The sequence below is a fragment of the Bombus affinis genome, chromosome 15, assembly GCF_024516045.1.
Source record: "Bombus affinis isolate iyBomAffi1 chromosome 15, iyBomAffi1.2, whole genome shotgun sequence".
Classification (NCBI taxonomy): domain Eukaryota; kingdom Metazoa; phylum Arthropoda; class Insecta; order Hymenoptera; family Apidae; genus Bombus; species Bombus affinis.
In genome coordinates this window covers 9,642,559-9,666,261 of record NC_066358.1, presented here as the reverse complement: position 1 = coordinate 9,666,261, position 23,703 = coordinate 9,642,559, and the positions used below count along the sequence as shown (strand labels likewise).

General features: G+C 38.1%; 4 protein-coding genes across 8 annotated transcripts in view; 2 read left to right on the top strand and 2 right to left on the bottom strand.

Annotated features, from left to right (window-relative positions):
- LOC126925153 (G1/S-specific cyclin-D2) overlaps positions 1 to 6,165 on the bottom strand; it is a 140,227-nt gene extending 134,062 nt beyond the window's left edge. The window contains exons 1-2 of the mRNA XM_050740465.1: positions 6,095 to 6,165; positions 5,878 to 5,982 (exon numbers count right to left, since the gene is read on the bottom strand). The gene's annotated coding sequence lies outside the window, so the exon portion shown is untranslated. The remainder of the gene's footprint in view (positions 1 to 5,877; positions 5,983 to 6,094) is intronic.
- Positions 6,166 to 6,279: 114 nt separating this feature from the next.
- Positions 6,280 to 8,484, top strand: LOC126925151 (splicing factor YJU2). Of its 2 annotated transcripts, XM_050740460.1 has the most exons (4): positions 6,284 to 6,448; positions 6,574 to 6,688; positions 6,774 to 7,290; positions 7,394 to 8,484. In XM_050740460.1, the coding sequence occupies exons 2-4, from the start codon at positions 6,675 to 6,677 to the stop codon at positions 7,715 to 7,717; spliced, it is 855 nt and encodes a 284-aa protein (XP_050596417.1). In that variant the 5' UTR covers positions 6,284 to 6,448; positions 6,574 to 6,674; the 3' UTR covers positions 7,718 to 8,484. The 2 variants fall into 2 exon arrangements, with proteins under 2 accessions (XP_050596416.1, XP_050596417.1); XM_050740459.1 differs by having other exon boundaries at positions 6,280 to 6,448; positions 6,574 to 7,290.
- On the bottom strand, positions 7,751 to 13,424 carry LOC126925118 (interaptin-like). The gene is made up of 11 exons (XM_050740383.1): positions 13,235 to 13,424; positions 12,570 to 12,691; positions 12,202 to 12,420; positions 11,162 to 12,018; positions 10,981 to 11,100; positions 10,766 to 10,878; positions 10,429 to 10,568; positions 10,158 to 10,276; positions 9,697 to 10,045; positions 9,288 to 9,490; positions 7,751 to 8,085 (listed from the first exon to the last, which is right to left on the bottom strand). Exons 1-11 carry the CDS (start codon positions 13,266 to 13,268, stop codon positions 8,061 to 8,063), a joined length of 2,301 nt encoding a protein of 766 aa, XP_050596340.1. The 5' UTR covers positions 13,269 to 13,424; the 3' UTR covers positions 7,751 to 8,060.
- The window catches only part of LOC126925115 (spondin-1-like), a 34,158-nt gene continuing 19,071 nt past the window's right edge, over positions 8,617 to 23,703 (top strand). For 3 of the 4 annotated variants that reach the window (XM_050740374.1, XM_050740375.1, XM_050740377.1), the window contains exons 1-3: positions 13,412 to 14,123; positions 14,770 to 15,038; positions 22,577 to 22,778. In XM_050740374.1, coding sequence (XP_050596331.1) covers positions 15,036 to 15,038; positions 22,577 to 22,778 — 205 coding nt within the window. In that variant the 5' untranslated portion in view covers positions 13,412 to 14,123; positions 14,770 to 15,035. Of the gene's footprint in view, positions 8,818 to 13,411; positions 14,124 to 14,769; positions 15,039 to 22,576; positions 22,779 to 23,703 lie in introns of those variants that run through there. The other variant, XM_050740372.1, reaches the window with a different exon arrangement.

Genomic DNA, 23,703 nt, shown 5'->3' with positions numbered 1-23,703 from the left:
CAACAACGAAGACGAAGGGAAAGAACCAGGAGGAAAGAGAGAATTGGCCACTGAAGAACGGCGGTGATTCTCCGGTGTCACACATGCCGACGCTCTCTTGGAGCCAGGCCAGCTCGTGTTTCGGTTTTCGGCTTTCCGAGAAACGTTCGCAAGACCTGTCATCCTTCTCTCTCTCTCTCTCTCTCTCTCTCTCTTTCTCTCTTTCTGCCTCGCGACGTTCTTTCTTGCTCTTCTTCGTAGCTTGTCCGGACAGACATTCGCGTCTTCGTGCGCTGCACAATGAACCACCGTGCTCTACGCTCTTACACGGCTAAGGTGATCGAGGATCGGCACACTGGTGGCCTCCGCCCGTGCACCTTGGCAATAGATTCGCGCGCGCTCGTTAACGACGCGTGAAAGTTCGGAGAAGATGAAAACGCGACAAAAGGTCCTCGTTCTTCCTATCGAAGAACTTTACAAGTAAGAATCGAGAGAAACGAGTTTGCGAACGAATCGCGACAAGTGGCAAAATTCGTCCGTTCCTGAAACGTCGTTCTTTGGATAAAAGGCTACGGAAATACGTTAAAAAGTCCGGTAGCATTGGCAAGACCGAATGGAGCGACGAGTCGCGATAGTGATTTAAGAAAAGGTGGAAAATAAACAACGTATATACGTAAAAAGGTTGAAGCAGTAGGACAGCGTACGTTTCTTTGCGTTGAGCGATAGCGTAATATCGGTATCATGCGTCGAACGTAAAAGAGAGCAAGAAAGAAGAGAGAAAGGGGAGCTCGTCTGGTGGCGCCCGCAGACGACCGTTTTTGTTCCCTTATAATTTGGCAGTAGTCAACGGTTCCTTCGCAGAAGGACAGGATGCGCGCATGCCTTGCAAGGATCGTGAAGAATTCGTTGCCGGCGTTCTCTAAGAAATTGTATCGTCTGCCTTTTAAAGTATCCATCGACATAGGATTTCTGTTCGAACGTTTACACACGATCTTGAACCCTGGAAATGTTTGGCTGGACCAAGAAATTGGCTCAACGACGGACAAACGACCCTGAGGATCGAGAGGAAATTTCTTGACTAACTGACTGCAGGGAGAAACTTTGTCAGAATGCGACACTGGATTCTACGTGAAGTGTGTTTGCCTTGCGTCTACAGGGTGTCTCGTATTACTTAATCTTTCAAAGTATTTCGTCGATGATAACATGCCCGAAAAGGAAACTTCTCACGCACAGCGATACTCTGAGTTTCTCTCACGGAGGATATGATCTAAATTTGGAAATATGGAAAATAAGATCTTCGTCGCTCTATGTTCATTTTCGTTAATCTCGTCACTTTTAAGTCCCTCCGGTGGCTAAAAAGGAGTCTCAGTCACAAATAGTCGACAATAGCGTTACAATCTGATGGAACAAGCGTTTTCTATTCATCTCGACAAACGCTCTAAACCTGTAAATATCTTAAAGCTTCATTTCGTAACACCTTGTATACGAAGCACTAAACGGCATCTGGTCTGGATGGTAACAATTTTCTGACGGAAATCGTCTCCATGCCAAGCTGTCGCAACTTGAAAATCGCGTTAAAGGAAGCCAATGAGCATTCCAAGGATCGTATCGGTCCTTTCGATCGGTTCTGAATTAAAGAAGAAGAAGCAGAGAAAAAGGAGGAGAAATTTGGCGATGAAAAGTTCGCAGCGACCGTTGAAAGAAAGCTGCGCTCGGTGTGTCGTGGCGCGCATAACAATGTGCGGCATACCACGATTTGCGGTTGCGAGGGGATAAAAGTGCGGTGCAAAACACTTCTGAGAAAAATTCTGGCAAAGCTTCTTCGGGAGCGCAACGCCACTCCTTTTCTTATCGAGGATGTTTTTGTGAAACGCGGAACGTGAGACGTTTGAACTTGAGAGAAAAAAAGAAAAAGAACAAGGGAAAAACAAAAGAGAAAGGGAAACGAGCGGTTGCTTCGCGACCGATTCAATTCGATTCGGGGAAACTCGAATTTAGATTAGGTTTTGGTATTCGTCGAACATCGTCCTTTATGCGTACGTATCTCTCTTCGAATACCACCGTAGAAGAAACTAAAAAATACCTATCGAGTTCAACATTTTTAATAGAAACGTTAAGATTAAATTCGCTAATTTCAATTTCAAATTAATATTTGCATATTCAAATCAAAAATTTTTAATAAGTCATAAAGATGAACTAAACGGAATATTTGAAATATTTATTACGCTATTCCAATATCGTAATATACCGAAATGTAATCGATATGTTTTAGAAAGTATATTGTGTCTACGTTGTAGGAAAATTCTATTCAAAGATGGTCGCACGTTGCTAGTTTCGTAGCAAAGTTATGGCAATTTATTCTCGCTTTTAATTTCATCAGGCGTGACATCATTGTGATAAAATCAGACATTAAAAATACGTTGGCTTCTTGCACTGACAATGAGCAAGCAACGCAGAATTACGTCATTCCGTGTTGTAGTAAACGTGCGTAGCGGTAATCCGTAACAATAGTACACGATGGCCTTCGTGATAGCCGCGTAGTTTATGGGGGCATCTTCAGTTTTGACGGTGTATAAAAAAAAAAAAAAAAAACTGTGATTTTTTGATCACACGTAAACTCGAAACGTCGTAGACTCAAAAATAATATCGTGCAGCTACGTTTCAACGTTTTTTGTTAGCCAAAGCCGATAATGAAATTGAAAGTTTGATCCATTTAAGTCGCAAATCCGTCGTACCCTCGTTATATTCTTAACCATCTACAAATACAGTTTCTTAAACAGTTTAAAAAGTAAACAGATAGATATTTTCTCGTCGATGTTTCAACGGACACGATTCCTTTGAGACCCTGCTGGCTACTGTCTCCCGCCATTCTTCTCGTCTCATCTTCTTTCTCCCGTCTTCGTTTTTTCCCCTGTTCCTTTATTAAGTCTTTTTATAAGAGAAAGTACGAAACCGTGCATAAAATGAGCACCGCTGACTGCTAACAGCATCTACACTCCATGAATGGAACGGCTTCCAGGAATAGTACAGCCCACTCAAAAATGTCGAGATGCCAAGGCACACAGGAACGATGACCAGCAACATGTTGCACGAAAAACGATTAATTAAGATTTCTCCCTCGTTAAGCTGGAAATTACTCGCGCCCCTAAATGTTGCATTTATTTAGTCTATCTTATTCATCATCGTGACACGTGTAATCTAGGGTTCAGACTCGCTTTAACCCCTTCGCTACGAAGGCTGCGATGCAATTTACGGCGATTGTGTTGCATCGTGACTGAAGGAAATAAAAGTTGTCTGGCCCCGCGTTGCCTCCTACCACTAATTTCTAAGCGGTTGATCTAAGCGGATTAGAGCTTGCGTCTATGAACGCGAACATTAAGAAAATTACCGTGAATCGAGTATATATTCTAATAGATTTATGAACAGCTAACGTTTCAGTCGTCTGAATGTTAACCCAGACTGGATAACGGCGAACCGATGTATGATAAAGCGAAGGACAATGACGCCTACAATGCAACTTCCTGATTCTAATTTGGTTTCGTCTCTAACACGTACGTTATTCGCTGCGTTGTACAGATATAGCATGGGGCTAACGTACAAAAGTTCCGGCAACAATTTTGCATTCTTTGCTTGATACGCGATTATAATTATCTCGTGCTTCGATAAATTTTTAAAGCAACAAGTACATTTTCTCTTTCGTATCCGGTTTACTCGTATTTTATTCCTCTGTGGTAAATTAATTACGGAATAATAACACGGAATCACATATTATTATTACGCTGTTATCTTTATGAATGGATCTCGATAAATGTTCAGTTACATCGGCACGAATGTTATAAAGAAAAATTACATACCGAATACGAGATTTCCCGACTTTTGAAGTACTTAATTAATCGGTATCCGCGATACGATTTTCTGTATTTGTTTGCGCTTAAAAAGTTTTGATACAGAATGTGCGAATTTATGGACCACCCAAAGAAAGAGAGAGAGAGAGAGAGAGAGAGAGAGACAGAGAGATCGATCACAGATATCTTTGTACATTAGATCGCGATTTCTCCTTAAAATATTTTATATAAACGTGAAAGTACAAAACCGTGTTGCCTGTTTCGTTTTTTTATGAAAAGATTCCACAACTGAATTTATAGATTTTTAGAATTATTTCCTAAAATCTGACTACCATTTTTTTCTTATCCATTTGTTGCGTAACTTCCATAACGTTGCTTCGAACAGTATCTTTTATACGAAACTGAAATATTTAATTACTTTTTTAGAAGCTAGTAAATGTCGGCGTAACTGTGGGACAAAAGTAGGTTAAAACATTTAAACTGATTCGAAGGTTGAAACATCGTAGAAATTTATAGCATCATACGAAAGAGTTATAATTTTTGTTTGTTCGAAGACTAACTTCCAAGGTTGCGAAATTCCAAAAGTCTTAGATTTCTAGATCAAGGATAGCCGTTACCTCTGTTTCGTATCTCGGCATAAACTGAACTTTTATGACTTTAAATCCTTAATTATACCATGAGAGAAAGTTCAATATCCATTTACCTTATCGTGAAACAACAGTTAAACCTTACCTTCGAAGCTAAATTTACAAAATATATATAGGATTATAAAATCTTTGATTAAAATATAAATTTCTGTACGTAGCAAGGTTATACCTAAAGGGTTATACCCGCTGGCAAAACTAACGATATAAGGATCATCTGCGATTATCTTAAAAGTTCATAGTAGCGCTATGAATGAAGAAATAAACGATAAAATATCTAGTTTCTACATATACCAAGGCAATATCTACAGTTCTGTACTCAGAATGGCGATAAAAAAGGATCATATCGCCGGCAAAACAAAAAAACCCAAAAGTGCAAACCGCAAAACTTCAGTAGCTGAAGTCGTGGTAGACCATGAAGAGTCAAGTCCAGGAGGAATCCCCATGAAAGTCCCATGAAAGGAGAACACGTATACACAGGCGTAACAGATTTTAAAACGTCGTGGTCCCGGTAATGTATTCATAAACGTACCTCTGCCGTCCCACAAAAGGAACGCAGGATAGTGGTGTGTCTTTAAGGCTGTTCTTCTTTTTCTTCCCCCCCCCCTTTTTTTTTCTCATTTCCTTTGCGCAAAGATTCTTGTTTGCCCGTTTTACGTGCTCGACTGACCCAAGTCATGTACCCATGACCTTGCGTTTAGCTGAATAACCTTTATACGCGTACGATGCCGAATTGAATCCAGTTCCACGAAGTAAAACGGGCCTACTCGTCTCTTCTGTACGCTCGCTTTCATCGTTCGGTCAAATGCCCGCATTATATTCACGGATATTAAATTCACGTTAGAGAGAAGAAACCAAGGGAAACATCCGGGGAGGTCTTCTCGCCGATTTTAATTCGTCCCGCGTGAAACGAATTCCGCTAGCTGGAGTATTCTACAATGGTCAGCTAATCGCTGTGATACCAATCATCGTTTATTGCTCGTCGTGAACGTGGAATTTAGTCGGTGTCGAGTACTTGGTTCTTAGATTATAAGACCATGTAATGATAGTTGTACTTTGTAGGATATTAGTGTAATAGTTTGTTATAAAGATGACTACATATCCTATTTTGTAATAAATTGTATATAAAATAACATTATAAGTAGCAAAAACGTGAACGATTAGATTTCATCGAACATTAGCTATTTCGTACTAAATTTCATAGTTCGATCATTCCAGAAACGGTTATACCGAGATTTGAATTTCCGCCATTTTGGTTCTCGTTTTATATTCAAAAGTGGAATAGTAAAAATAGTATAAATTACGATCTAAAGGTTAAAATGTTACGAAAACTTTCCTACTCTTCCTATTCAACAATCCTAATGACTATGAATCAATAGTAAACGAAAAGACTTTAAAAAATCACTCACCAAGCAGAAGTCGTTGAACGTTGAGGTTTGGATGCTGCGATGTAGTCTCCTCTTTTTTACAGCTCCAACACACGCTTCTTGATAATGTGATACACCTGTCAATCACTGAAAAATATGAAGTAAGAACTATTCAAGGGTTCGTTAACTCTTATTACGTGCAATAGGAGTCTTTGATGCAATGATTCTTACTGATTCTTAATGATTCTTTCGTACATACCTATATTCAACGCTTCTCTCGACCACAAGAACTAATGACGCTTAAACTTCAAAAAACACAATGGCGGAATTAACGAATAATCGCGCGCGCAGTTTATATATTTCACATTTGCAAGGAATTAAATATCACGTGTACCAACGTTGGAGTATTAAAACTAATATAGAATGCGTAGACTTCCATAAGTAAGGGTGGCAGCACTGAACAGTGTACCTAGTTGTTACTTTGACAGCAAAGATAACCTAAAGTATATTTAGGTTGTATAAACTACCTATTTATTTGTGTCCTATAATATATTTTGTCTTAATAATTTTATTGCATTAAACCAGAAACATGTCGGAGCGTAAAGTTTTAAACGTAAGTAAAATTTCACAAATAATTACATTAAATTAAATGACGATACGTTTATATTATTGTGTAGATTGATTATATATATTAACATACATTAATTTATTACATTAATCATAATCTTTATATTTTAGAAATATTATCCGCCGGATTTTGATCCGTCAAAAATCCCTCGTATGAAATTAGCCCGAAATAGACAATATACAGTTCGATTGATGGCTCCTTTCAATATGAGATGCAAAACTTGCGGTGAATACATTTACAAAGGAAAAAAATTTAATGCTCGTAAAGAAGATGTTGAAGGTGATGATTATTTAGGAATACGAATTTACAGGTTTTACATAAAATGTACTAGATGCCTGCAAGAAATAAGTTTTAAAACAGATCCCAAAAATACGGATTATGAGATTGAAGCAGGTGCAACCAGAAATTTTATGGCCTTAAAGTTAGCGGAAGAACAGGCACAGAGAGAGGAAGATGAAGAAAAAGAGGAAGAAGCTACCAATCCGATGAAACTCTTAGAAAAAAGAACATTGCAATCGAAACAAGAATTGGAGTTGTTAGAATCTTTAGAGGAATTGAAAGACTTGAATCGTAGACAGCAAACTATCGATTATGATCAAATGTTAGAACAATTTGATACAGACGCAGCCAAACAAAGAACAGAGAAAGAGCAAGAAGAATATGACGAAGAGTGTGTTAAAGCGATATTTGGTAAAAAAATTGTTGTAGAAGAAGAAATTGTGGAATTAGATGAGAACGAAAGCAGTGAACCAGCAAAAAAGGTAATGAAAAGAAGTAAAAGTAAAACTGAAAATAATAAGTGTCAATCTACAACAGACGAAGAAAAGGTAAATACTTACTTTATTTCTTTATCTTTGGTTAATTAATTCTAATTTTTAAATATTTATAAAAACTATAAAGCGTTTTTCATTTTTTCTTTTTTTTTTGAAGCCTAAGGAAACTCAAAAAATAAAACCATCTGAAACATCATTGTGGTCTGAAAGTACACCGTCATCGTCAAATAAAAAAAGTTTGCTAGGCATAGTTAAAAGAAAAACAAATTTAGTAAATACCAAAGTAAATTCAAACACTGTAGTTGCTAGTACCAATAAGGAAGAAACGCAAACTTTGGCAAGGAAAGAAACCGATGCTCCTACGGAAGAAAGTAAAAATCCAAATAAAAATACATCTGAAAGTATGCATAAGCCGACGAGCAATAATGGTCTGTCTTTACTGGGTGCATATTCTGGCAGCAGTGATAATGACAGTGATTAACATAACGTTTGATAAATTGTTCACATAATTTAATTTTATTAATTTTATTATAAAATAAAGTATATGTATAAAATGTACAGAGAAAAATATATAAAGAAGCCTCGTCGATTACAATAGTATAAATCAAAATACATATACTCAATTTACACGCCTCTTCTCAAAAATATTGCCAACAATCTACGATTCGATTAACCGTGTCGAATATCGAATCAAAAAGATCTTGCAAACGATATAAAGTGCCGCTTACCAAAGACTTAATGTTTAATAACATAAAATAACCTCTTTGACAAAGAGATCGACCAAAGATGGAGATCATTTACGTTGACGATGATTAGAAAGTTCCTTACAGGATGCCGAAGCCCTTACCCCTAAAACATAGAAAAATAAAATCGATCAGAGAGTTGAAGAAATTAGAAATCGGTCTGTTTCAAAGGCTAGGCACTCTGTAAGGAACTTTTGTATCGACGATATAACATTGAAAATTCGGTAGCAGGGAGTACCTAGCCTATTAAATCAGACCTTATTAATACAACGTATAAATTTATTTACAACGTACTTTACTAATGGTTCCCATGTCAAACTATGATTAAAGGTTGTATATGAACTTTTTATTTTTTATACTAATAACGACTGCAAATGTTATTTATAGTCATTAAGTAACAAACTTATTGTAATATTTTCAGAAAATTTAATTGAATTACGTTCAATGCATTATTTGCATCAGCTGTCTACTGCATCAGTTTTGTATATAAAATAATTCAAGAGAATTGCGTGTGTGAGATTTAATAACACCACAAAACCAAGCCATTTATTCCTACGTTGATGAAACACATCCTTCAAAATTGCAACAAGATATTGTACGCGTTGAACATGAACAGTCCCTTAACAAAGGAAGCTATGTACAGTAGTTTACAAGGCGACACCATGAGGCACGGTCTTATTTACCAGCGGCGACCGAGCACGATGATGAAGATGACGATATTGATGATAATCTCTCTGATAAGGATTTTGCGACTCCCTGCTACTATCATTCACATTATCAGACTCTTCGTCCAAATTGTACATCTCAGAGGTATACCTTCTATTTTTATCCATCGAAGGTAAGTCATAAAAGTATCGATCATTTTGGAAGTCGCGAGTATTTATCGAATCTTGCGTTATTTTGTGACTAGACACGTCCGTCAACCAGTTACGCAAAGATTCGTTAGTATTGTCAGTAGAATCGTTTTTGTTTGACCAAAGTTGATTGTTCTCCGCGGATGTTTCTTGGCGACAACGTTCACAAATGTAAGGTTGATCCTCGTCGGAGGATGTCTGTCGCTGTATATAGTCTCGGTAATCGTGTAACTGTCGATGATCAGTTTGCGAAGAACTCGCACCATGTAAAAGTTCTGACCTAGTATCGACCAAATCGTGTTGATTTCGATGCAAGAAAGAATGCAAGTTGAACGAATCTTGTGAAAAAATTTGATCAGAGTCGCTAAGATTTTCCTGATTATCCGTAGATAATCTATCTCGTTCATTTTCCACGTCAAACTCTATGCAAGATGACGACTGTCCCCTAACGTACCGCTGTTCCTTATTCCTTTGCAAAGCCAATTCTAGTTGAGCAATGCGATTCTCTAAACGCGTACGTTGAGCTTGAGCTCGATCTTGGTGGTCCTCCATTAGCTTCACCATCTTCTCCAGACGCATAATCTGTAACTGTTTGTTTTCCAAAGTCGTATACAACCCCTGGATTGCCTCCGTTTTTGCAGCTACCTGTTTGTGAATCTGGTTAGACAAAAATATGTCAATTTCTTCGAACAGTTCTATTCTTCTGACACAGATATAAAGAATTTTTAATTACGAGTTGAAACGATTATAACGATATTTAAAAATATGTATATTCTAAACTTTAACTGTTAAAGGGTGTTAAAGAGTAATCCGAATCTACCATAAATCCAGAAAGGAATGAAATAGGAATGATATTTGGGTACCTGCTCAAGATATTCATTGTTCTCATCGTTAGTTGATAATTCTCCATTCTCCTGCTGTGCCTTCCCTTTCAAAATATCAAGCAACTCGTCTCTGACTTTAAGAAACTTGCTCTGCTCACGCATCACACGGTCACGCTGCTCCAACTCCAATTGCTTCTGAGTCAATACAGTTTCTAGCTCCTCCTTTTGCTGAATTACTTCTGCTAAATTGTTGCGAAGATCGGAGACCTGTTGTTGAAGCTCAATCGCATGAGCGCTTAACCCAGCTTTTCCACCCTCCATGGACTGAGAATGCAGCCGCGTTTGAATCTCCATCAACTGCCTTTCTAAGATTCCATTTTTTTCTTGGCTAAATCGCCCCATGAAAATTCGAAAAGTGCATTATTCGAAAAGCTTTAGTATATAAGAATTTAGAGAAGTAATTCTTGATACTTTCATGCACTACCGATAGAACAACTTACGCGTTTTTTGCAACCTTTTTCAGTTCCGAATACTGCATCGTCAGCTTCTGGACTTCGTTGGATTTGAACACTAATTCCGCAGCCAATTTCTCCCTCGAATCTTCCTCCTCCTCGCGACACTAGCTCACGAGAACAGAAGAAAGCGAAACAATTAGAAATTATCACCCTCTCTTCGATCAGGGTAAAAGAGCGTCTAACAAATGATTGAGATTGAATCGAGCAGTTCTTAGGACTTATACGAGGACATGTCCCGAAAGTAGTGCAAACTAACGGCCGCTTGATGCATCACTGCAATGATTTCCTCTTTCTCCTGCTGCAGCTGCAACATCATCTGCCTCTGCGCCTCCAATTCGTTTCTGGTTGCCTGCAACTCGTTGAACAGGCGTACTTCGTTCTCTGTATGACTACCCTCTGACGATTAAAACGAAACACCCATTAAAATTTTATTTTAACGCGAAGATTACACTTTTCTCTCGATGCGACTAAGAGATATGTTTTAAATATTAATTTAACGGAGCAACGCAAATTCACGGATATTTTCCTGTTATTTCTCTCTTTTTTTTTTTTTTTTTTTTTGTTGCGAAGTTGTTATGTACAGGTCTTTGTACCTGTAATAGCGAAATCTTTATTCTTCTCCGCAAGCTCGCATAATTGTTTGCTCTTCTCCTCGAGATTCTTGTATCGCTCCTCTAATTCTGTGAACGCGTCTTTTACTTGTTGCCTATTTTAAATATCAAACTGTTTTATTCCTTTGAACTTAAAAAACCATCCCCTCGTTATAATAACCGCATTTTTCATAATCAAAAACGTTCTTTTCTTATACCTCTTCTCCTTTTCGATCCCAAGATCAGTAGTAACCGCTTTCAGCCTTTCGGATAGTTCCTTGATCGTATTTATCGCTTCGTTTTCCTTGCAATTCATCTTCTCTTTAAGCTCCACCAACCTAAAGCAGACCAAGTTAAGAAGAGAGGAAAAAGGAACTTCAGAAAAGCAGGAAAAACAACCGTGCTTCGAAGCTATCCCTCTGCTTCTCCACCTTAGCGACCAGATCTTCGCTGTTCCTCATCGTCTTCTGCATGTCTTTCATCCTACCCTCTATCGCCAAATCCTTCTGCTTCATTTGACCTTCTATGGTCTTCACGTTGCCCTGCAGTTGCTGAATCTTTTCCTTATCGTTTGCCATGTGCGTCTCCATCTCCCTGATCTTCGTACGTGCTTTCTGCAATTGCGACTCGGTCTGTCGAAGACGCTCTTTGTTTTGGTTATTCTTCTCTTTTTCCGTCTGCAGTTCCTCCATCGTAGCATTTAATTGCGTTTGCAGTTCTCTCTGCGCTTCCGCCGCGTTCGTCTCCTTTATCTTCGCCCTGGAATGCTCGTACTCGTCGATTAGATGCTGCACGTTCCTCGTTAACTCGGCGATCGACTTCTCCTCGATCTCCTGTATTTCGCTCATATGCGACCTAAGAGCGTCGTAATCTCTTTGGTGAATCTCGAGCTGCGTGGTCACTTTCGAGTTCGTGTGATCCGAGTCGTTCCCTTCTGAGCTGGCTTTGATCAGTTGCGACGTCACGAAAGCCACGAAAATCGACTGTTTGTCCAACAGCTCCTGGCAAAGGTTCCGCAACTTCTTTGGGATCTCCCGTAATCGATCCTCCAAGGATTCGAGCATTTCTTTGCCGATAGAGAGTTTCTCGGCGTGAACGTTTGCTGCCTCGTTGTAATTTGTTTCAGTTGCTGGAAAATGTTTGCTCGATCCGACCTCCAGTTTCAGAGTTTCTACTTTGCCCGGATCTTTGGCACCACTGGTGATTAGTTTCTCACGGAGCTGAGACATCTCGTTGTACAGATCTTGCGCGGTTTTCTGTGGAAATTTCAATTCGCGTTAAATCTTTTGACTGAAAAATTATGATAGTCTCTGGATTATACAGATGAAGGAATATTTTGGAAACATTGTAATTTTTAAGAATATGGATCTTTTCGTAACAGCAGAGGATCACGCTTTGAATACGTGAATATTCGTGATAGATCATTTCTAAATAATTACCTGTTTGTCCGTCAACTCCTTCTTTAGTAGCAAGTAACGTTTCTTTTTCACTGCATATTGATTTTCGGGTCTAAGCGTCGATCCAGCTGGCAGACTGGATGTGGGCCTCTTGTGCGAAATTGGACTGACTGATGATTTTCCTGGCGTACGTCGAGCGGAATTACTCAGCGATTTATTACTGATGGAAGCATCTTCCGTGGTATTACTTGCGGAATCTCCCTGAAATTGCAATTATATCTTTCATTATACGTCGGCATTGAACGTTTAATATGTCGTTAAGGTACTTTAAACTACAAATTTTCAAGATTATTAAATATTTCGTTGTTAAATGAATTGCTTCAATTTGTAGAATTGCGGTTAATACGAACAGCAATCGAACTACGTCCTGACTGATTGGTCAGAGTTCTATTTTTTTGAGCTGCGGAGTTACACCTAGTTCCTGCGCTTGACATCGCACTTTTTTCTATAGCGCTTCTTGACTCTTCGTTTTCTAAATTTTTAAACAAACATCTTTAATTCGGGCGACTTAATAATAATAGATAATAATAGACAATGATAGAACGAATTCGTCGACTTATTTTTTCGCTGAAGGGAAAAGGAAAACTAAGAATCTTAATCGGATGGATGTAGAAAAATTATTTTATAGTAACTCCGGTATCTTAACCGCCGTTTAAACGAAGACACACATAAAAAATACAGTCATTTATCCGTAGCTCCAATGCAACAGCAATTCAGTCACGTCAAAACCGTATAATCTCTTATTCGATCGCAAGTCGAATTATTCCCTTCAAATATTCACCGCACGAATCGTTTAATTATCAGCGTTCCACGTTTACACAAACGCGAATCCCTTCTTTTCTCTCCAACCAAGCTGTTATCGCAATCAAACAAAAACGAAGGAAACATGACGAAATATATCAAAGATCGCAATCAGTGACGGAATGTGATAAGAAGAGAGCTAAAAATATTTTGCTGGAGGGAAAGGGAGAAAAATTTGTCGCGATTTAAGAAACGACGAAATCGCGTGGGGAACCTGACGGTTGGTGCGACGTAATCAATTGGCTCATTATCGTTGTCGATGGCTCGGCGTCGGTTGGACACGGTCCGGGTTTCGATGTCTACGACACGTGGGCAAATTTGCGGCGTTCTCGGAGATGTGGTCGGGTTTCGATTTCATGTTCCTGCCGGTTGAAAGGCAGCGATGTCTCACGACCGTCCACTCGTTTAAGACAGTCGACGACTTCGCGAACATTGAACACCGTCACCGTACGTTTCCTTTGGCAAGCGGATCGTACGATTTACAGATAATTCTCGCGGTTTAAACCATCGTTTGGCATAATCGACACGCGGCACGCCGGACGCTTCGGTTGTCGGGTTACGTTCCACCCTGGGACTTTCGTCGGGATATCACACGATGATTTTAACCGGTTCCCCCGAAACGTCAAGGAAGGGAAAGAACAACGACGAACGCCTTAATGACAGGCAATTGTCAAGGATTCGTTCGATATTTTGATAGTTTCAGAAAGCGTTCCGTGAGATGGAACTGAGAGCTCGATTTTTACACGAATATTTATTCTGTATTCTATCGTTCAATAATTTATCAATTGACGATATAATACTAATGAATTAATAAATTGGCTAGAGGTCATAGAAGAGTAATCGATATCGCAAGAAAATATAATAAATTTGTTATTTTGTTTGAAAATGTATATGCGCTTAATGTAAAATAATTTATTAATACGAGTTATTATTTTCTATTTATATTTCAAAGCAACGTTCAAGTCGGAGCAGACAGCGGCGTGTGAGAATAAAGAGTTTGAAACGACTCATGATGTTTCTAGACCTTTTAAAAAACTACTCAATAAAGGCCGACCTTGCACTCGATTGAACTCTCGTCCGTTTCGCTGCGAGAACATTATTTGGTAATTATCGTGGCGCTCATGTTTTATTTTTGAACACGCGGCTGATCAACCGGAGCCCGGCCTTCGATGATTCAAAATTGGCGAAACGAAATCACTTTATCATACCTTTTATTAAAATAGGAAATATGAACAATTCGATACGCGTAATAAAAATATTTAATTAATATCTACGATCGTGCCTTGCCATAATGATAATTTCATTCATGTATTAATTTTCTCGCTATATACGCGTATATATAGTCAATCTATTTCGAACCAAGATAGGTTTGCATTTATTTTCAAAATAAATATAGCAATGATAATTCAATCCGGAATAATCGCGTCCATATATAAACAATTATTAAACTTTTGCAATAAATTAATTTATTATTCCTAACGAATGAACGCGCAAACAAACTCTGTAATTATCTCTGTAATATCGCAATTACGATCTCGTATGGTATAATAAAATATTGCAGACTAAAGAACCGTATTTCATCCAGCTTTAAATTCGAAATTCCATCATTTCGCAGTTTTGGTACTTCACGAAATTTCGTTTCGAGTTAATTTTGAGTCACTTACAATTAAAGAATCTGGTTGACTTTTCTTCCCTATCAATCCAAACGGAAGTAGAAAAAGTTTCTAACCAGCCGCGTTGAAATAACAGGAACGCATATGGAGTGTGCTGTCTGACCCTAGCGGAAGAATCTCCTTTGAAACGCACTGCGCAGCCAATCTGCGCAAGTGGTGAGTTGTTATTAGCGCGCCTCGACAGACGCAGTCAGTTGGCCAGAGACTCGCGACTGTGACGGATCTTTCGAATGTTTATTTCGATTATGTTTAACACACGTGACATGAAGCACGAAAACCAACCGTTTTAAGTTCGGTCCACGTGTTCTCTACGCTCGTGTACGAATCATTCCAGTTGTCATCATGGTGAGTACCAAACTTTTATACCTTTTACGGTAGAATTATCTATATAAGAAATTGAACGATTTTTGAACGAATACTTAAGATCATAACATAGTTATGTATAAACAGATTGCTCTATGAAATATCATTACGTTGTATAGATTAAAGATAAGATCAAAAAAGCAGTTATCAAGCATTATCGAAAGCAGAATTTCTACTCCTAATCTGTTTACCTATAATTAAATAGTCCAAAGTAATCTTTTCCTTCGGAATGATAATCTTCTGTTACCTCGTGTCATTTTGGGATTGCCAAGGGTACCTTCCTCTCGTTATTTATATATATATATAATAAAATATAACGATATATTGGATAAAAGTATAATTCATTTACATACTTTGCTGTCATCTATGCTGATAAAATTTATAGAATTTTTATCTATATTCAGCTCGTCTTAAACAAATAAAATAGTGACAATGTTGCTAAAAATGTATCGAACGATAATACTAAGAGCGAATGTAATAAACGACACAATCCCTTTGTGTACGATCTATGTATATTGCCGACGGGGAATGTTGATACAATACGATGAAACGAACAGTTTTATTCTTCGTTTCATTTCACTGTCGCGTTAAATTGAAATACATGTGTGATGGTACGTTTTCGTATCTTACGCTTGTACGTTTTCAAGCACGTGACAAACGGAGATGTTGCAAAGTTTTATGAAATTTCAGATTAACATGAAAATTTCCAGTAACTAGATTGCTGCTCGTCTAATCTAAATATCTAAACATTTCCTATATTCTATGTAATATCTATTTCATCGACTATTCTTTCTATATCTATTTTGTCAACTTCTTTTTAGCAAATATTTCAATCCGTCGCTATGTTTTCAAATATTTCTTCTCGCAGAAACGAATGATACATTATTCGCGTTTATTGTACCTCGGGAACGTTTGCGAAATCAGCTTTAATGGAATCATTCACGCGCAAAGACACTATGCGAATATCGATTCGTTCGATGCACACGATTTACCAAGTGCCTACTAGAAAAGGTCACGAGGGCAGCAAGGGTGCAAACTGGTAATGACCCCAGAAATGACTCACAGAGATACTTTCTATAGCGGAGTGCACTCTTTCGTAACTGTGTAACACTGTATCTACATCGAAGCAACGTGATATTTACAAATGTAATTGGCGTTCGAATTAATATATAAACAATCTCGCTACGTTGCTAAAAGTTCTGTAAAAATTGAGCAGGAAAGACTCGTTCTAAATGTTAGTTAACGAGCGGACTAGGGAATGTTGAAACGTCGTTGAGATATTGTAGAAGAACATGTACGGTTTCGTGCAATATGGAGATGGAATTCTGCGTAAAAGGTTGAAGAAGAAATACGAACCGTTGTAAAAAACTATTAAGTGTTAAAAAATAATTTTTTACCGCAAAGATAGCTCGTACGATAAGTCGAGGTTCAATAGGTTCAAGTAGTCAGAATTTATAGAAATTCTACGTCGAAGAAGACGGAAGTTGGGTTAAAGAGGTAGAAGTAAAAAGAAACGACGACGTTGCGACGATGTCTGACGTTGTGACTGAAACTTTTTTTCAAACTTTAAAAGCCGCGTCCTAAATAAATGGTGGAAAATGGTGGAGTTGCTCGTTTTCTCGAACCATTTGATCGCGTTCATCAATCATTTTAGAGGAAAACCGTGTTCCTGTACGTTTTGTCGATTCTCTTCGGGAAAGTTACGCAAGATGATACAACTTTTGCCTTAGATTTAGAACAATTTAAGAAATTTATAAGAAAACCATAGAAGAGATAGTTAAAAAATATGTTCGAATAGGAATTTATTATATTTTTATACATATAAGGAACGAATTCAACGTAATTGTTTTCTATTCTCAAATCTTCATCAAACAATGTTTACCAAATGCCACGATAACAAGTTTTTCTTTCTCATGTTCTACCGGGCGTACGCTCTTTAAATTCTGCGTTCGATCGCAGGCCGCATCAAGAAAAGCAAACGCAATCAGAGTATTATTCGACCTGGCTGGAATATCCGTTTTCATCTGAAAAAGCTGCGCGTTTCCAGCGATAGACGTGTATAAATGCACTAACGCTTGATTGTATCGTTGGCCGATTAACGTGTAACGATGTAACGATAATCGCGCTACTTGCGTCAGTTCGTTAACAACAAAAGTAGCAATAATACATAGCAATACGAGCAACAAATAATCGCGTGCCTGTTCGAATAGAAGTTACGGATCATACGCCGGAACGAAAATGTCTGTTCTTAAGAGCAAGGAAACGGAACGAAATGAAAATAAAAGAAGGAAAATACAAAGAGAATACAACGATAGATACGAAAGTTTCAAAAATGTAGAAAATAAAATGAAAAACTCGTAGAGTCACAATTTTTTGTGATAAATGTAGCAGGGCTAATAAAAATTATGATCGTTGACGTTGCCGAAATAGAGAACTGAAAGGGCATTTTTTTGAATAGGAATGTTTGTTACAATAGATACCATTGTGCGGAGGTAGCCACTTTTTTCTACAAAAGAATGTATTCACCAGATATGACGGACATTTCTATTTTTCGTTACGATGTACTATATGTCTATATTTATTTGCTAGCAATGGCTGTGAAAACGAGCGTTCTAGAAAAAAACGCAAGAGAGATGCAAAGAAATTGTTACAATTGTTAATTCTCGTTATTTGAAAATGAAAAACTATTCTCTCGTAAATATCGGCATCACGTTTTCGGAACTTTGTTCGACTCAGAGACGTTGGTCTGAAATTTAATAGCGAAATTTCTACGAAAATTACTACCATTCGAGAGGTTTAAAACGTCCTCCCCCAACTTATTGACATTCGAATGACGTATTGGCGGTCTTCGCAATCTGTCTTTCGCAGTTTCATTCTACTCGATGCAATCCTCCAAGCTTCTCCTCCTATTCTCTTTTTTTATTCCACTTCACTCGCTCTTCAAACTTATTTCCTCACCTACTATCGTATAATAGGGATAATATAAGTTCTATCCTCGCATACAGTGAAAAAGATCGGATATTACCAGTGGGTACGTCGATTCTCTTTCCCAATTTCTACCTTTTCTACTGCCAACAGTCATTAAATTTATATCATTTATCATTTTATTGCCCGAATTACGATCCAATATCGCATTTAGAGTTGTCTCGCAGGAGAAATCGTAGGGACGTGTATCGTTCTATGCCAAACTATCTCTACCGCGTCCAAAATCATTCTCAATCACTTTCAGTTAGTATTTAGTATTCAGAGCTAAAAGCGCTATAACCGCCGCTATAGTTCAGGGAACAAAAGGTGAAAGAAAGTGGAGCAATCTGTTGGGCGAACCTTTCGATTCTAATCGCTTGGTAAAAATGAAACCAGGATCGAACACGCCAATTGAATTTGCGAACAGAGTTGCGTAAACTTTTGAATAGTGACGCGACGCGCAGGAAAATCATGGTCGTGGCTCAACACGAGGTATTGTTTGAATTCCTGTCGTTACTCTGCGGTCGAGGATGCAGCGTGAATGGCAGAATGCCAGATCGAGTCAAATACCCCGCCCTATATGTATCGTCTTCGGCCAATATATTTAGACACGGTGAATTTATGGTTGGTTGACGCTTGTTATTCGTCCTTATCAGACACAAGAGATTTAATTTCGCTGGAATCGTACGATCGAACGATGAAAAATGTTTGCGAGGACTTGTACGACTCGTAATCTCAAAATTAAAAATATTTTGTGCGAGGGAAAATAGAGCGCGATATAAGGCAATGGTTTGAGAGCGGATAAGGGAAGAAACGATAATTAATCGGTTATATGAGGTATTCATAAAAGAAATGGGTAGAGATAGTCGGTATAACTAACCAGGCAGATAATCGATATAAAATATTAAAAGGCAACGTGAAACAATTAATCTTTGTTGTCGCATTCGTTCGTACTGGGACAATACAAATTTGCATTTACGCGTAAATAACGTTGTTATCGATGGATATTTTAAAGCCAGTTTCCAAACGTAGAACGATACACCGAAAAGGTTCTCTTTCTTTATGGTTCGATACAGTTTTAGTTTTCCTATGTTTATGATGCATAAGCGTAATAAAAAGATCGTAAAACTGTATTTTAATAGCACATGCGTTCGATACCTCTTTCACCTAACGCCGTTATCTCTGCTCTTTCTATCTTCTTTTCTATTTACCATCGTTTTAAAAGAATATAAACTCTGATAAAAACTTAAAAGAAGAAGAGCAACCTAACGCTTTTTATCTCGTAAAACTCGTTCACTGTCATTTTTAATTTACAGAAGCACCGGAATGTACAAAAAACGCATGCTCGATCGGCTATCCCTGATTCCCAAACAACTTTATCACTTGCTCGGCAGATATTATTTTCAATTCGTCAATAAGCGCGATACTACGTCACCGTTGATCATTTTTAATTCGCAAGAAATCGCGATATCGCGTCATCGATCGTTTTAACAGCAACTGCGGAGGAAAAAATTCACGAGAAAGAAACCGCGCGAAATTTCTAGGTTGTGTATATGTAACAGACTGTTCACTGGTATGATGCCACGCGCGAGAAGAAAAGAGAAAAGAATCGTTGGGTCTGATGGCGCGCTGTATCTTTGCCAAGATGAGTCAGCCAGTAACTGGTGTACGTGTATAGCCGGACGAAGTAGTACAGGCACACGTTTCCTCGCACGTGTGGGCAGACGCCGGGCTGGCCGGCATTCACGTGCTTCGCCGCGGAATATTCGTATTCTAATTTAATAGAAGCCGGCATCCGGCAAAGTGACATTTCGTGCTGCGGCCCGTTCCGCGAGATCCGCTGAATTTTGCATTGTTGCACAATGCGACGTCGTTACGTAATTAACGAGACGTAACGCCGCTGGCAAAATGGAAATCCCGTCGTCGCGACGGCTTTTATCGCGCGATTACGCGAACGTTGAGTAATCGATTTGGTTAATTGTCGCCGTGTTCTACCGGGGTTAATACATCTTGGTCAAGCTTACAACTTTATACGTTGTTTCGTGATCATTTTCTCAGTGTATTTTGTAACGGTCGTTGACGTTAATGGATACCGGAAAAAGTATCGCGTATTGCCAATTTTCTTGTTTTCATTGAAGCGACAAGTTCTTCGTTAAATAGCTAGTACGATAATCGGATTATTTATTAATCTATTTTACGCTGGTATTATTAAATCTATTCGTCTCATTCGTGATTATTTAGCAGTATATCGGCGGCGATTGCCGATGTTAGTGGAAATTCGAGGAAAAACGTAGGTCGCTGATCGTTAATAGGATTCTTTCGATCTTTCCCTTTTATTCGATCGAGGATAGACGTAGGATATTTTCTTTTCTTGCGGATCGCTTTAATTCTAATCTTTTAGTACGTAGGTGACGCGTGGTAACGCGTGACATAGTTATACCGCTACATTTTACAATACGTTAATAACGCAACTGTTATTTGCATATTAACGTAGCGAAAACATTTTTGGATTTTTAATAAATTCACGCGTGTATTACATTTCCATAAATTACTATTCATATGGTTGATATTATTATGTAAATCTGTTCGATAAATAAGGTTTTTCTCCTGGCTTATATATTTTTACTTCAATATGACGTAGCAGCACCTAATGTATTAAACGCATTACGAAAAGCATTCCATTAATCCGCATTACGCAAGTTAATGTGAAAATTGCTGCCTGCGTCGAATTTGTTGCGTTTAACAATGTTAAAGGCAACTTTTCTTTCCTCCTTGCCTACAGCCAAAATATAATTACAACCAAATTCTGACAGGAACATTCTCCATTTGCAGAAGCGGCGAAAAGGATAATAAATTATAATAATCGGAAAACGTAGATTCAAAGGAAATGAGCTTAATAGGAATTATTAAATATTACGAATTTTTGAAACTTTTGCTTCCCCTTTTTCGTTACATTCGTCTTTGATGCTACGTAAATCAAACGCCTCGTTCTTCCCTCGATGTATAATACAGTTTTTCCAAACATACAGAGTATCTTTAATAAAATTTATCAAGGACGTTAAAGAAGCTTATTAGGATAGAATATTTTTTAAAATAATTTAATAACGCGAAGCTAATAACTTTTAAGAGTCTCTAAACCGAAAATCGTACAGTAATATTCGAGAAGGGTGGAATAGAAGATCTTTCGTAGGTATTTGGGAGATGTTTCGTAAAACACTTTGCGTTTCTACTTCGTATCTTATTGTCTGTTATAATTCGTCGAATGTCGTTACGACATTGATTCTTTCTCGGCCACGTAAACGGATTCGTTGCAATCGCCACGGCCAAGATCTTCACGAAGGCGAACGTCAATGATACCGCGAACCTTGGGAATTACGTAAGAGAAAATCGTGTTATCGGTCGATTGAATGGAGCACATAAACCAGCGGATCGCGAAAGCATTCAAACGTATACAAAAAATTAAAACTTTTTGCGTATCTGTAACATTTTTAAAAGATGAAACGAATCTCTAGATTTCATTCGATTTCTTCGATTTTGTTCGTGAAAATATATATTTCTATGAAGATTCATAATGGAATAAGAAGAATATTATTTCGAGATGTGAAATTTGACCAAATTTTTAGGAATACAATCTTAAGAGTTACTCGTCTCATTTTCCTATTCTAACAAAGAAGAGATAAGTTTGAATATAAAATCCAGGTGAATACATAAACACGAAACTTTCACTGGAATTAAATTCTCTGCCGCCATATCTCTTCTTTCCATCGGAAAGAAATTTCCTTTTCCATTAGAAAAGAAATATCCAGGGAAAGAAATAGCGTGAATTGTTTTTCTATATAGATTTAGCCACGTGTAGAGAATACAATGGAGCGGAGAACGTGCGAGATGATAATTGGAATTTTTCGTTTTTCCACTATAGCCAGCGGGTAGAAGAAAGAAACGATGTCCCTTCGATTCACGCGAAATGAAAACTCACCGTATGCCACCATTTGTCTGTGGGTGTTGGTGGATAAATTAGGTCAATCGGTTTCCGATCCTAATCCCGCTCATGACGTATCATTCTTATTTACTACGCCAGTTTTAGACCAATTTCCAAGCGTACGTGCCATTATGGCCATTAATCGAAACAACAGCTAGGGGAGAAAGTTTTAACCGGGATGTCATCTTCAGTCCTGTCGTTTATTACGAATTTTCTCGCCAAACTACGCCAAACACTTTACTCGAAAGTGGGAATAGAACGCCTTGAAATTATGATTTCGGTCTTTTCATCGACGATATGTTTTGCAATTCCGGATGCTTTGTACATACTTTAGAATAACGACGAAACAGTTAATAGTATCGTAATCTTTACGTCTCAACGTTTAGCTTGAATTCACTTTGGAACATCGATCCTTAAAATCATAAATAAGTTCTTTGGAAGCTCGTAGCTTCCACAAAGACGAAAAGCTTGCTAAACTGCTAATTTCGTGAACGTGGCGCAAAACATAATAGCGGTCGTTTATAATTGTCAAGATAAGTTCATAGTTTAATAGCAATCTTGCGCTTCATTTTCGCAGGGAATAAAAAGCTTAAGGGACGTCCGCAGCTTTTTGTTGCTGTTGGCTGCAGTAACGAGCACAAGTGCAACAAAATGTAGCAGACTCATAGACGGCACAACGATGCCTCGTTCCAGCGCGGAAGAGAAATACCACCTATTTATCACCTTGTTCAACCGATCGGATATGGTCTTCTCCTATATGCCAAATACCAAATACACTGGTGAGTATTTTATTAAGTGATTTTACTTTTACTTTTAGAAAACTACGATGATACTTGATCGACGCAGAAACTAAACTGCTCGTCTTTAACGAGTTCGATCGTTCAGTTCGTTTTGTCCGACAGTGTTCCGGAAGAAGCAATTAAGTGATATACATCTGGAATATCGAGGGAATTGGGAAAAATTCGTTCACGCATAGTTTGATCAAAACGCGAATCGACATCGAAATAACGAACTTTGTCGTGAGAAGTTAAGGTGGACTTGAATCGAGTCGTTTCGAAGTTTTAATTCTCTTCGCGACTACTTTGAATAGTTGAATGGGCTCGCGGTTCGAAGAACCAGCTTGCAAATTACTGTTTATTCGACGATTGCCACGGGAAGATTACTCGAGCGCGATGTTTTCAAAAATAATTATTTGCATATTATAATTAACGGGCAGAGAAAGAGAAATTCTTTTATCTTACTTTATGGTATTTGGTAACATGTACAATTTTTGTTTAATTAATTATATCGTGAACTCTCTGCGAACAAACTTTTACGTAAAATATCACCTATAGATAGTATCGCGAAGATTGAATTTCCGATAAAGCGAAACTCTCCAGAATTTGTTACGTTACACGCGATGAAAATAACGTCTGAGCGGAAACGGCAACGAACGGAAAGTGGTGAAATTTGTTTATACTTTGAACAATTAACGACCACGAAACTCCAAGGCGAACGAGACCTTTCAACTTGTAATAACTACGATATATCATCGTAACTCATTCCATTAAAAAAAGGCACGTTTTTCTCTCGTGGCGATAAATAATGCCAACAACGCGATTTCAGTGAAAATTTAATACTCGCCTTATTCTCGTTCACCGTGAGCTATCAATCGTCTAGTCCTACCATTCGATATATCTCAAGCAAGAGCACTCCGTTCAACGT

Bases quoted from the DNA above. Each gene is read 5' to 3' on its own strand.
- LOC126925151 (XM_050740459.1), top strand. From the start codon at position 6,425: ATGTCGGAGCGTAAAGTTTTAAAC. The intron at 6,449-6,573 runs GTAAGTAAAATT...TTTATATTTTAG, and splicing joins CGGAGCGTAAAGTTTTAAAC to AAATATTATCCGCCGGATTT. The intron at 7,291-7,393 runs GTAAATACTTAC...TTTTTTTTGAAG, and splicing joins CTACAACAGACGAAGAAAAG to CCTAAGGAAACTCAAAAAAT.
- LOC126925118 (XM_050740383.1), bottom strand. From the start codon at position 13,268: ATGAGCCAATTGATTACGTCGCACCAACCGTCAG. The intron at 10,277-10,428 runs GTTAGTTTGCAC...CTCGTGAGCTAG, and splicing joins CAGTGATGCATCAAGCGGCC to TGTCGCGAGGAGGAGGAAGA. The intron at 9,491-9,696 runs GTACCCAAATAT...TTGTCTAACCAG, and splicing joins ACAATGAATATCTTGAGCAG to ATTCACAAACAGGTAGCTGC.